This window comes from Muscardinus avellanarius (assembly GCF_963383645.1).
Source record: "Muscardinus avellanarius genome assembly, chromosome: 2".
Taxonomy (NCBI): Eukaryota; Metazoa; Chordata; class Mammalia; order Rodentia; family Gliridae; genus Muscardinus; species Muscardinus avellanarius.
The window spans coordinates 91,056,234-91,068,567 of NC_137787.1; the positions used below are offsets into that span (position 1 = coordinate 91,056,234).

At 35.1% G+C, this 12,334-nt stretch overlaps 1 protein-coding gene across 8 annotated transcripts in view; it reads left to right on the forward strand.

Moving 5' to 3' along the window:
- GTDC1 (glycosyltransferase like domain containing 1) overlaps window positions 1-12,334 on the forward strand; it is a gene marked incomplete at both ends in the record, with an annotated part of 255,269 nt that overhangs the window by 53,440 nt on the left and 189,495 nt on the right. For all 8 annotated transcript variants that reach the window (XM_080690317.1, XM_080690320.1, XM_080690318.1 and 5 more), the window contains 2 exons: window positions 2,359-2,526; window positions 5,542-5,715. In XM_080690317.1, coding sequence (XP_080546443.1) covers window positions 2,359-2,526; window positions 5,542-5,715 — 342 coding nt within the window. The remainder of the gene's footprint in view (window positions 1-2,358; window positions 2,527-5,541; window positions 5,716-12,334) is intronic.

The following is a 12,334-nucleotide window of genomic DNA, read 5'->3' on the forward strand; positions in this document are numbered from 1 at the left end:
GTGAGGCTCTCAGCAACTCCATGAGACCCTGTTTCCAAATAAAATATAAAAAATAGGTCTGGGAGAATATCCCGGAGGTACAAAGCCTCTGGGTTCCACCCCCAGTACCACCAAAAAACTCCCCAAACAAATAAACAAACAAACAAACAAACAAAAATGGTGTTTTTGAAGTGTTTTAATTATTTTTCAGACTTATTTGCTTGAATATTTTCTCATGGTTAAATTCATATTAGACATTTTAGACAGGAATACCATATCATACAATATGTCATATTTGGGAATACATGATATCACCTTATCTCATTATTCATCATATTAAATTTCACTGCTTTGGTAAGTTGATATCTACCAGACTCCTCCATCATAAAGAGTATCATTTTCTTTGCAATTAATGTCATGTAGGGGCTGCATTTAATACATTTTTCTGCTTTTGGGTGAAAAACATTGAGCTTGTTCAGGACATCATGATTAAAAGCGGTGCTCACTCCTTGCGACAGTATGCATGGTGGAGGTGATGTGGGAGCTAGAAGGAGAGGAGGGAGAATGACTTAGTAACTCCACCCAGAAGTTACCCTCTTTCTGTTTCTAGGAAAGTATTGGTAGAATAAAGTAATATTTTGTTATTTTCTCTGCCAAACATCAGACTTGAAGTACATTAAATATCTTCATTTTTCATAAATTTTAGATTAAGTTTTAGAAAGACTTATACTTAGCGGTGCTGGTGGCCATATCTTCGGACAAAATAGAGCATTGTTGGAACATAACTTTTCTGTTTGCTTTAGCTCTAGGTATAGATACTAACTATACAGTTTAGTTGGGTATAGATAGGAAGCAGTTTAAAAAATAAATGAACCTTCTTGCTAATTTTTTTTATTTAAAGAGGTAAACCATAGCATTAGTACAGTAATGTGGTTTAAAGAGGGATCACTGGCTTTTCATCTTAGGTGTTTGTTGTATCCTGTGAAGAAGGTACTTGAATTCCTATTTATGATATATACACTTATTATATAATAATTCTTCTTGTGTGAAAGGCTAGTGTTACAGATCATATAAACACCTGAAGTTAGCCATTTGGCTTGTCAGCAAAGGAGGATTTATAATAGTTGTAATCGTGGTGATAATAAGGATGATATTTTATATTTATTAAGTACAGAAAAAAGCATGTGCAATGTAAGTAATCCATAACCAATTCATATATGTTTTGTAATGAAAGGCAATTCAGGCTTAGAAGACCAACAGTCTCTGCTGTGCAACTTCCTACCCACTATGATCTTGGGGCAGGAGGAACCCAAAAAACCAAACTATTAACCTCTTGAACCTTAGAGTTTTAGAATGGGAATTAACGCCATAAGGGTCAAATAACGCTACATTATGTTTTAAAGATGGCATTCTATCAAAATTATGTATCTAAATGTCCTCAGCTACTGAGGGATTGCAGTTTATCCCTCTTTTGTAGGTATCTCATTAGGGAAATATTTCTAGGTTGTTCCAGATTGTTATTACTCCTTTCTATTTGTTCCTCTAATACTTCTGTATGTCTCTATTACAGGTGGTATTTATCCTGGTATGCTATCTTACCCATCTCTTTTGTTCTTCCTGGGTTGACCCTATCATATAGTAGATGTTTAAGCAAGTGTTTGTGAAATGAGAGAGCAAAAACTAAAAATAAAATAATTTTATTTATAGACATAGATAAGTAAGCTTTCAATTTCATTCATCCAGAAACAAGAAATCAACCTATCATTAAATTTCCTATTTGTGCTTTATGTAAAGGATTTTGTAGATTATATATCTGGTATAATTACTTGGCTAGTAATGAAGAAAAAATATTTTTAAATACAATTATTATAGAGCACTTTAAAATGGGGGAAGGGTGAGAAAAAGACCACACTACATAAGTCTATTGCATAAATCAAAAGGTTTATGTCATAACACGAATATGTGTCATTCCTGCCTGTATATTGAATTTCAGTAGTGGATTGCATAAAGAAATAAAGTGTAATGAAACTGGCAAGCAAACTATTCCCCAGTCAGCCTTATCTTTGTTTCATTTGTCCTTCAGATACAGCTTTTCTTGGTTTTTTCAATAAAATCCATCCAGTTTTTTTTTTTTTTTTTTTTTGCATTTCTTAGTAACTGAGCAGAGAAGACCAATGAGATTCAGGGCTTTTATAGTTCTTAGCAGCTGCTTTTTAAGAGATCAAAACTTCGAATGCTACTACATGGTATTAAGGCTCAACTATTGATGCCTCCCTGATAGGGGATATGTTTTCTTGAGATGGAAAGAGGAAAGTGGGGCAAAGGATGACCCTTTAAAGAATGTTTGGGATGGTAAACCTAATTCCTTTGTTTTTCTAGCATCCTCTTTGCAAGCTCCGTGATTAACCTGACTGAACTGGTTGCCCTTCGGCCTGACCTTGGGAAATTGAAAAAGATTCTGTACTTCCATGAGAACCAACTGGTATATCCTGTCAAGAAATGTCAGGAAAGGGATTTTCAATATGGATATAACCAAATTCTTTCATGGTAGGTACGAATTACAGAATATTTAGTCCCTTGACATTTTTTTCCTCCTTAGGTAGTTAGCTTTTAAATCTGGGGACCGGTAGGTAGCATTCTTCTTGGTGGGTAGTACACTTGATACCTTAAGGGACATGCCAATGTTTAAACAGTCCTTCCATGGTTGTAATTGCTTGTGCTTCTAATATATATATATATATATATATATATATATATATATATATATATATATATATATAACCAAAGTAGCCAGGCATGGTGTTGCACACCTAAAATCTCAATACTTGAGAAGTTGAGACAGGAGGATTGCAGGTTCCAGGCCAGTGCATAATGGGATTTAATGAGGCAGCAACTCCTTTTACAAAATAGCAAAAATGTAAAAATCTAATTATATGTTGAGCTATTTACCTAAATGTAGTTTGCACAGTATTCAAAATAGAATCAGAAGGTTGGCAGGGACCTTGACTCCTTGATTCATGATGTATTATTCAAGCCATACTTTTAGAAAGGGCAGCTACGGAACTCACATTCACTAACTACTTTCACTATATTTAGATCAAATAAAAATAAAAAATTTTCAGAGAAATAAAAATGCCAAAATAATAGAGCAAAGGGTTTTATCACCCTCTCCTCAATTTTTTGGTTGTTTGTAAGACAGAAAAAACTGTGGAAGATGCTAAAATGAATCTTTCAGTGGTTCATTTTCCCCGGCATCGAATCTTCTGAAATGACACAGCCTTAAAATACCCTGACATTTCAAAGGTGAACGTCCTTCTTTATTCCTATTTCAACAAAGTTATATCCTGACTTAGTTAATGAAATAAACTAATAACAACACCCCAGATGTCATTGTTATTTGGTCCTATTCATGTAATTGCACCCATCAAATGGAATAAGTTTGGCCGTGATTAGATTGATTTTACTCACCTTTATTAACAGTTATTAGTAGTTGGAATTGTTGTTTTTATAAACAGACCCTCAACCCTTGCAAGTCTGTATTGTTTAGTTGACTTAGAGAAACAGCTCTGTGGTAATAATTCTGCATTTTGAGCATTTTGTAAATGTTTTCCTGCAATCATTTTTTACAAGCTGCTTCAATTGTGAAGTAGCAGCACTATCAACATGGAGTGGAACTGCTTCACGTCAAATGTCTCATAAAGAAGAAACCGTTTTAAAATTTCATAATAAAATTAAAATACTTTATTTTATGTGGAAACAGAGAAGGAAACATGTTTTAAAAGTGAAAATAAAATCATTTTGTGCTTTATCAATATGGAAAACATTTGTAATATTCTTATGATTTCTGGAATTAGCATCATTCTTTTCTTCAGATAGTGTATGTTTATTACCCCTGAGAAATCACTGGGGGAAAAATTAAGTCTTTTTTTCCCTTTATGGGTGGCTTTAAAGTTAATGGAAGTTACACCCATTCATATCAAGAAGGAAATGCATCAAAAAGAATATTTCTGTAAATGATCTTAGATCTTTAACTTAGCATAAACTAGATTTTTAAGAATGTAAGTAGTTAGGTCTTAGCTAGCTACCCATAGAGGACAGCTATCTACAACAGTCTTTCCTCACAGTCCCTGCTCTCTTTCATAAAAAAATTATTTGAGACTATAAAAGCTTGCACATGAGTCTTCAGCATTTTTCTTTTTAAGAGGATAAACCGATAGACAAGCTTAGCGAGAAAGAAGTAGACTTCATCATCATTTGGCTTCTTAATGGGGAAAAGATAGTTTACAGTTGTCCAGAGGAAAAATAAGAGTGTCAGAAAGCAGCCTTATTCCTGTTCTTATTGAAAAGTGTGACTCCTGGTTCCTCAAATGTTTCTTTAGTTTTCTTGCTGACTTCTGCTTTTGTTGGCACTGTCAGATTTCTTCCTTAACTGTGTGGCAGTTAAGGACTTTAAAGATGACTGACATAAGCACTCACCTTCAACAGAGGTTTCACTAACCCTATGACTTATTAACCCATGTCATAACTATACATCATGACCTGTGGGTCGCTACTACAATATGTGACATATGGTGAAAATAGACTAGCTATAAAACATCCTTCAACTTTTGGGGATATTATTATATTGATTTTCTTATTGCTTAGTGCTATGTCAGCACTTTGTTGACATTCCTTTGTTTTATCCAGGCTACAGTTACCCCTGTCTCCCAAATTAGCACCATGTAGGTACTAAAAAACATACTTGTATGCCATGCCATCTACCTTCTTTTGTAGTCCCAGAACTAAAAAATAGTTTCATATAGCAAAGGCAAGGCAGAAAATAGATTTTAACCAAATAGTGTTGAAGAGTTCATGATCTATTATGAAAATAGTTTTACTTATCTGAGTTAGTCTCCTTGAAGGTGGCCAGAGGACAACAAGCTTTTATTCTCAGAATTATGGTGTAAAATAATGTATGATTATGTATATCACTGATAGAAATGCAGTCTTGGCAGTTGGACTACAATGAAAAGAGTCTTGTTGGATTTAATGTTGTTGATAGTATGTATGGAATCATGGGGAAATACTGCTTTGCTTTAACATCTCACCTGATTCCATTAAGTCATTTAAGTGCTTGGTGGTCTCCTTTCTCCTCTATTGCTACCAACTCAACTGCCCATTAAAGAGTACTAATGAAACTAACTTATCTATTAGAAACATTTTGATAGATATTGATGGAAAGTGTAGGATTTTTGGGAAGGAGTGTACTGGGAATTGAACCCAAGGGTCTTCTACCTCGAGCTACATCCCCAGCCCTATTTTATTTTATTTTATTTTAAAACAGGGTCTCACTAAGTTGCAGATAGCCTCAGTACATTCCTCAGCCTGGCCTTGAACCTGTCATCCTCTTGTCTCTGCCTCCCAAGAACTAGGATTACAAGGTATGCCACCACACCTGGCTGTAAAGTGTTCTTTACAAATCTAAAGTATAAGCTATAATTAACATATAGAGGTTTTAGGCTCATAAAAATAAATCCGAATGAAGCTGGGCTCATCATTTGCATTCATCTTTTCCCTTCACAGCCTGGTGGCCGATGTGGTGGTATTCAACTCAGTTTTTAATATGGAATCATTTCTTACTTCCATTGGAAAATTTATGAAGCTGATTCCTGATCACAGACCCAAGGATCTGGAAAACATCATCAGACCCAAGTGCCAAGTTATTTACTTTCCCATCAGGATTCCTGATGTGAGCAGGTCAGAGCGTTTGACTCTGTTCTTAATATTGTGTCATAAATTACTTCTCAAATGTATAGAATCTCAGCATACTGTGATTTGCAAAGATTTTAAATAACCCTGTATCTAACCTATCACCAAATGGTTAGTTCAGATATGGAGTTCTTTCTTTCTTTACTGTCTTTATTTGTTTGCTACAGTAGACTGCTTTGGCTTTTAACACATACTTTTTTGTTTCTTTGTTTTTTTTTTAATAGAAATCATTGCTCAGCATATTTCTCAACCTTTGAATTCAACTTAGGCCCTTTGATTCATATGCATAATAATAGCTTTTAAAAAAGCAATGTTAAGTCTCATTTCTTGAATGACTTTAATTTCATGTTATTTTCTTCTATTTTTCCCTTCTTTGTTTCTATTATTTATTTTATTTTAATATAGAGATAAGTATTCCATATTGGGTTGCAAATGAACTTAATTGCCATTTCTCTTTCTCAGTTACTAAAGGACATTTTTTTTTATTAGCCTTGTTACTGGGCCCACCCTGAATTAGCAATGGATGATGCGGCTCAAAGGGAACATTCTGGAATTCCTTTTTGCTTCTGATTAAACCTAGCAAAATTATTTTTTACTACCATTAGTAATATTCCTCCCTTGTGAGTAGAAAGTTTTATTCAGTGGGACTCACACTAGCTGGGATGCTGCCGTTTTGTAACTGCACCCTTAAAAGGATTTCAGGGACAGCTGTTTCTTCCCTACTTCTGACATGAAGGCAGGCAATGATTTAATATCGTTACAAGCTGTGCATGAGGTCAGCTTTAGTCTCTATGTTCTACACTACTGAGTTCACTTGCATTTTGTTATCGGGTCAGTAGTCCTCATCTGCACCCTGCATGCTAATTTATTTGAGTGTCTTACCAGCTAATAGTTCACTGATGAAAAATCTGCCCCATACCAAATCAAGTTAGTGGAGTCATAAAATTTAAGTTAGACCACCTTGCCCAATTCTTACTTGATGTATTGCAGAAAACAGAGTCCAAAGAAATAGAGGCTGGCTTTCAATCCCCTTGTCATTGCCACAGACTGGATTCAAATTAGGCTCTGTGACTTTTGATTCAAATCTCTGTTTACTGTTCAAGCTGCTTGTCATTATAGGTCACTTGTCAGTAACATTTAGTGATTTATTTGCTATTTTGAAAACTATAAAGCTAAATGGATCTAAGATCACAATCAACTTTCAACTATATGTGTGTGTTTGTACATTTTTTTTGTGTGTGGTGTATGTGTGTGTTTGTGTGTGTGTGTGTAGTTTAACCATGGTATCTGTGGAGGATTGGGTCTAAGACACCTGAGGGATATAAAAGTCTGCTGATGCTTAGTGCCATTATATAAAGTGGGATAGTATTTGTATATAACCTATACATATTCTCCCTTATACTTTAAATTATTTTTAGATTACATATACTACCTAATGTAATGTAAATGTTGTATAAATAGTTGTTACCTATTATTGGTTAGGCAATAATGACAAGAAAAAGTCTCTACCTGTTCAGTACAGACACATTTCTTTTTTTATTTTTTATTTTTTTAACAATTTTTTATTGAACATAAATAGTATACATTTAAACTATATTTGGTGCCCTCTCCCCCCCGCCCCCGTTTTCCCTTCCCCCCTCCCACCAATGGTTGTCTAGGTTAACCATGTCTTATTCATAATTTTACACATGTTCAGATGTAGACCCTCATTAATCAGGATCAGCCTTCCTCCTTTCCTATCTTTCCATTCAAACTTTGCTGGTATTTCCCCTCCATTATCTGGAGTCCCACTGGTATCCTTTGTGTTTCCTAGTTTGGGCATATTAGAGGAAACATATGTACCTTCTCCTTCTGTGCTTGGCTGATCTCACTTAACATAATGTTCTCCAAGGCTTTCCATCTTCTTGCAAATGATATAATTTTGTTCTTCTTTATGGCTGAATAGAATTCCATTGTGTGTATTTCCCACAGTTTTGCTATCCATTCATCTGTTGATGGTAGTCTGGGTTGGTTCCATATTTTGGCTATTACAAATTGTGCTGCTATGAACATAGGTATGCATATGTTGCTGTATTTCTCTGAATTCAACCCCTTTGGAAAGATACCCAGGAGTGGTATAGCTGGATCATATGGTGGATCTATTCCCAGCTTTCTTAGGAATCTCCACACAGATCTCCATAGTGGTTGAACTAGTTTGCATTCCCACCAACAGTGTAAAAGAGTTCCTCTTTCCCCACATCCTTGCCAGCATTTGTTGTTGTTTGATTTCTTTATGCTTGCCACTCTGACTGGGGTTAGATGGAATCTCAGTATAGTTTTGATTTGCATCTCCCTGATGGCCAGTGATGAAGAACGTCTTTTCATGTATCTATTGGCCCTTTGTATCTCTTCTTTTGTGAAGTGTCTATTTAGTTCTTTTGCACATTTCTTGATTGGGTTGTTTGTTTTGCTAGTGTAGAGTCTTTTGAGCTCTTTGTATACTCTGGATATTAGCCCCCTATCAGAATGGTGGCTGGTAAAGATCCTTTCCCATTCTGTAGGCTTCCTCTTTAGGTTATTGATAGTTTCCTTTGATGAGAAGAAACTTTTTAGTTTGATGTTATCCCACTTGTTTATACTTGCTTTAATTTCCTGAGCTTTGGGGGTTTTGTTGAGAAAGTTACTGCCTGTGCCAATATGTTGTAGTGTTGAACCTATGCTCTCCTCTACTAACTTCACAGTCTCAGGTCTAATTTCTAAGTCTTTGATCCATCTTGAGTTGATTCCTGTGTTTGGTGAGATATAGGGGTTTAGATTCATCTTTTTACAAATGGTTAGCCAGTTATCCCAGCACCACTTGTTGAAAAGGCTGAATATTTTTACTACAATTGGTTGGATTCATGAATTGGGAACCCATGAATATAGAAAGCCAACTGTTTATGTTTGTATACGCAATATAAAGGATTTTAAAAACTATAATTCTTTTAATTTACACCTATCCTTAGCCAGAACACAGTTATTATATATCTGAATTTTTTAATATAAGCCTTGCTTTATGAAATAAAATTTCAAGTTTTTCATATAATATATAGACAAATGTACATCTTTAAGTGAGTTTGTGGTTATTATTCATCTTAATTTTTACTGCTATTGATTTCCAAATAAATATTATGTTTTAGAATTTATTTGCATGTGATATGCTTCTTCGACATCCTATGTTTAATACACCTGTGGCAATTGAATAGTTTATTAATTTGGACCATATTACCATAAAGGAATCCAGCTAAATTGAAGAAGGTTAAGAAATATTGTGGCCAAGATAACATTCATAAGCAAGGTCTTAGCCCAGAGTGTTATTTGAATTATTTTCAAATGGTAATTTTCTTTATACAACCAGAACTCATATAGTGTAAGTAAGTGATTATTTGCATGAATGACAATCATCCTAATGCCTGCAGTTTTAAAAGCTTATTATTTTGTTGAGATGTTGAAAAATATTTAGTAATTCCAAAGGCAAAATAACCAAGGTGATTAAAAAACTTTTGGATGCTTATATTTTTCTTTTTAAACAAATATTATCTGGCTGTGGCAAAAATGAATTTAAATAAAAATAAAGCAGAAGATAAAGTTGAATTATTATTATGACATACTACATATAATGTATATACATATATACATACATACACACATACATCGAAGTAGAAAAGCCATATTTCCATCAAACTTAGTGAGGATTTATATAGTCGATATCTGCTAGAAATCAGAGCATATTTATCACATAGACAATGATTAATATTGGACTTATGAAACCTGCTGCTACCTATTGTTCTCCTCATTCATCCCCTGCCTAACTCACAAAGACAAGAAAATTAGTTGTAAGAGAGACTATTCCTTTGAAACTATTCCATTATATGTATTAAACATTTGGGGATAGAGAAGGTTGTTTGTTTGTTTGTTTGTTTGTTTTATGTATATGTGTGTTACTAGGGATTGAACCCAGAAACAGTCTGCCTTCAAGGTACATTCCAAGAACTTTTTAATTGTTTTGTTTTGCTATGAAACAGGGTCTTGCTAGGTTGCTGAGAGGCTCACTATGTTGCTGAGGCTGATCTCTATCTGTAATCCTCCTGTTTTAGTCTACCAAGTACTGGGATTACAGGCATGTACCACCACACTTAGCTCTTGGGAAGCCATTAAATGCTGTGATCAGAGATACATATATTTGAGTCTTGACCCCCACTGACTTACTCTGACTTTTGTTAGTGTAATGCCCATGAATATGTTATTTAACGATTATAATAATTACATTTACCTTTTTTTTTACCTCTCAAGGATTATGTAGGGATTAAAAAATGGATACATGCCAAATGTCTATGATAATGCCTGGTATCTAATATACCCTCAATAAGAGATTCCTACCCCTATTATTATAGAGCCTGTCCCATCTATTTTAACCTGAATATAGAGATATAGAGATATTCTACTCTAACTCTTTACTTCCTATAATGGGAACAAAAATAGAGAAATACTTTGTCAGAAAGTCAGTTCAATATCAATAAAAATTTATTTATCACCTCAACTCTAAATCTTTTGGCCACACAAGAATATACCATCCATTGATTAAGCCAACAATTTAATTTCATTCTTATCTTATCTCCTCTTTTCTTTATCCAGCTTCCATATCTCATTATTATGTTAATTGTTATGCATATAATCTCAAATCTTTTACATCTTTTGCTTCCAGATTGATTGTCAACACCCCTTTTCCCATGGTCTGATTAAATCCATTTCTTCATATACTTTCTTCATACAATCATAGGACTAAAGATGACTAGAAGAGGAAAAACATTTAATTATACTTACTAGTATGCTCTAAATTTATATTCCTCATTTCAGGCAGGTTCTTTTGGGCTGACAAGCATACCATTCTTTTTTTAGATAGTAAAACATTCTCTCTCTCTCTCTCTCTCTCTCTCTCTCTCTCTCTCTCTCTTTCTCTTTCTCTCTTTCTCTCTCCCTCCCTCCCTCCCTCTCTTCCTCTCTCCCCTCTCTCTCTACTTCTCCCTCTCCCTTTCCTTCTTCCTCTCCTTCTCCCTCTACCTTTTCTCCCTAATTACCAAGTCTTTGTTCATTCTCAGTTGATGACTAAAAACTAGAAGCAATCAGAAAGGCTATTTATCTGTTGACACAGCAGTGTCTTCCTAGTTGTGGCCTTCTAATGTATGTTCTACATCATCCTACTTGTTGCTCTGGATGAACTTACCTTGCTTTTATCACCCCCATCTCCATTCCCATGCCAGAACCTATTCTTTTCACTTATTCAAGGACTATTGTTTTAGCAAATTTTCCTTCTTTTTCTGTACCATTACTGTTCCCTTTTTCAATCATCCCTATTTTCCTTTCTCTTAGATCATTCCTATTAGCATGCCCCAAATTCCATTTTTTCTTATATTTTAAAAAGATTGTTTATTTCATTTCTTCCTTCTGCTAATGCCTCATTTCTCTCATTCTCTTATAAGCAAAACCTCCTCAAAGAACTATATGTGCTTTTGGCTGCCAATTTCATTCATATTGATTTCCCTTGAAACTATTGCATTGATTCATTGTCAAGTTCATCGATGAGTTTCATGACTCTATTTCCTGTGGTCCATTCTCAGTACTTGTCTTCCTTAATATATTCACAGCCTTTGACATACTCTGACACATTTATCTCAGGTGCCTTCTGAGATGCAGGAGATGTTGACCCTCAGGCTTCTTTGCTGGTTCTTCTTCCTCATCTTGACCTCCTAACCTTGACTACCTTTGACACTATTCACACTTAAGGATTAGGTGGAGGAAGAGCCCAAAGTGTCTCTGTCTCTGTTTCTCTTACACACACACATACACACACACACACACACACACACACACACACACACACACACACACTCCCCTTCGACTTATTTTCTGGATGAAGGCACCAGGATGGCCCAGAGAAGTTCCATGTTTTCCTGAAATCACAAAGCTAAATATAGGCAGAGCAGGAACTAGAATTCATATCTCCAAATCTCCATTCAGTGCTCAGCCCACCACTTCTTGTTAATGCAGTTTTCAGAGGTCTTGATTATCTGATATTTCAGCTGACAGCAGATTAGCAGCACTAAATTGGGGGTGTGATAAAGGCAGGCACACTGACAGCAGTAAAAAGTGACAGCTGACTGACAGCTTGACAACAAGGGAGGAAAGAGATAAACTATTTAAAAAAAATATATGGGAAGTGAAAAAACATAGCAGCCTGTAGCCATTCTATGTCAGGGCAGGCGACTTTGCACATCAAATAACCCCTGCAGACATTTCTCCATGATTGTACAGCTTGTACATCAAAATGATGACTGTGATTTATTAAGAGAGATTAAATGGTAACCAGGAAATTTCATTTTAAGGACGTAGGGAAATACAACAATCCACTTTGGGCAGAGATAATAAGTGACAGCAAATGGAGGTAGGTATTATGCCTTACCTGTAAGATGTACTTGAGATGTAATATCCTTAAATGTTCCATGACCAGCAGTCATTTCAATTAGCGATCTCCTTTGGATCTTCCTGATTAGAATCTTGCCATTATTCAAATGTTCCTTTTCTAGTTGAG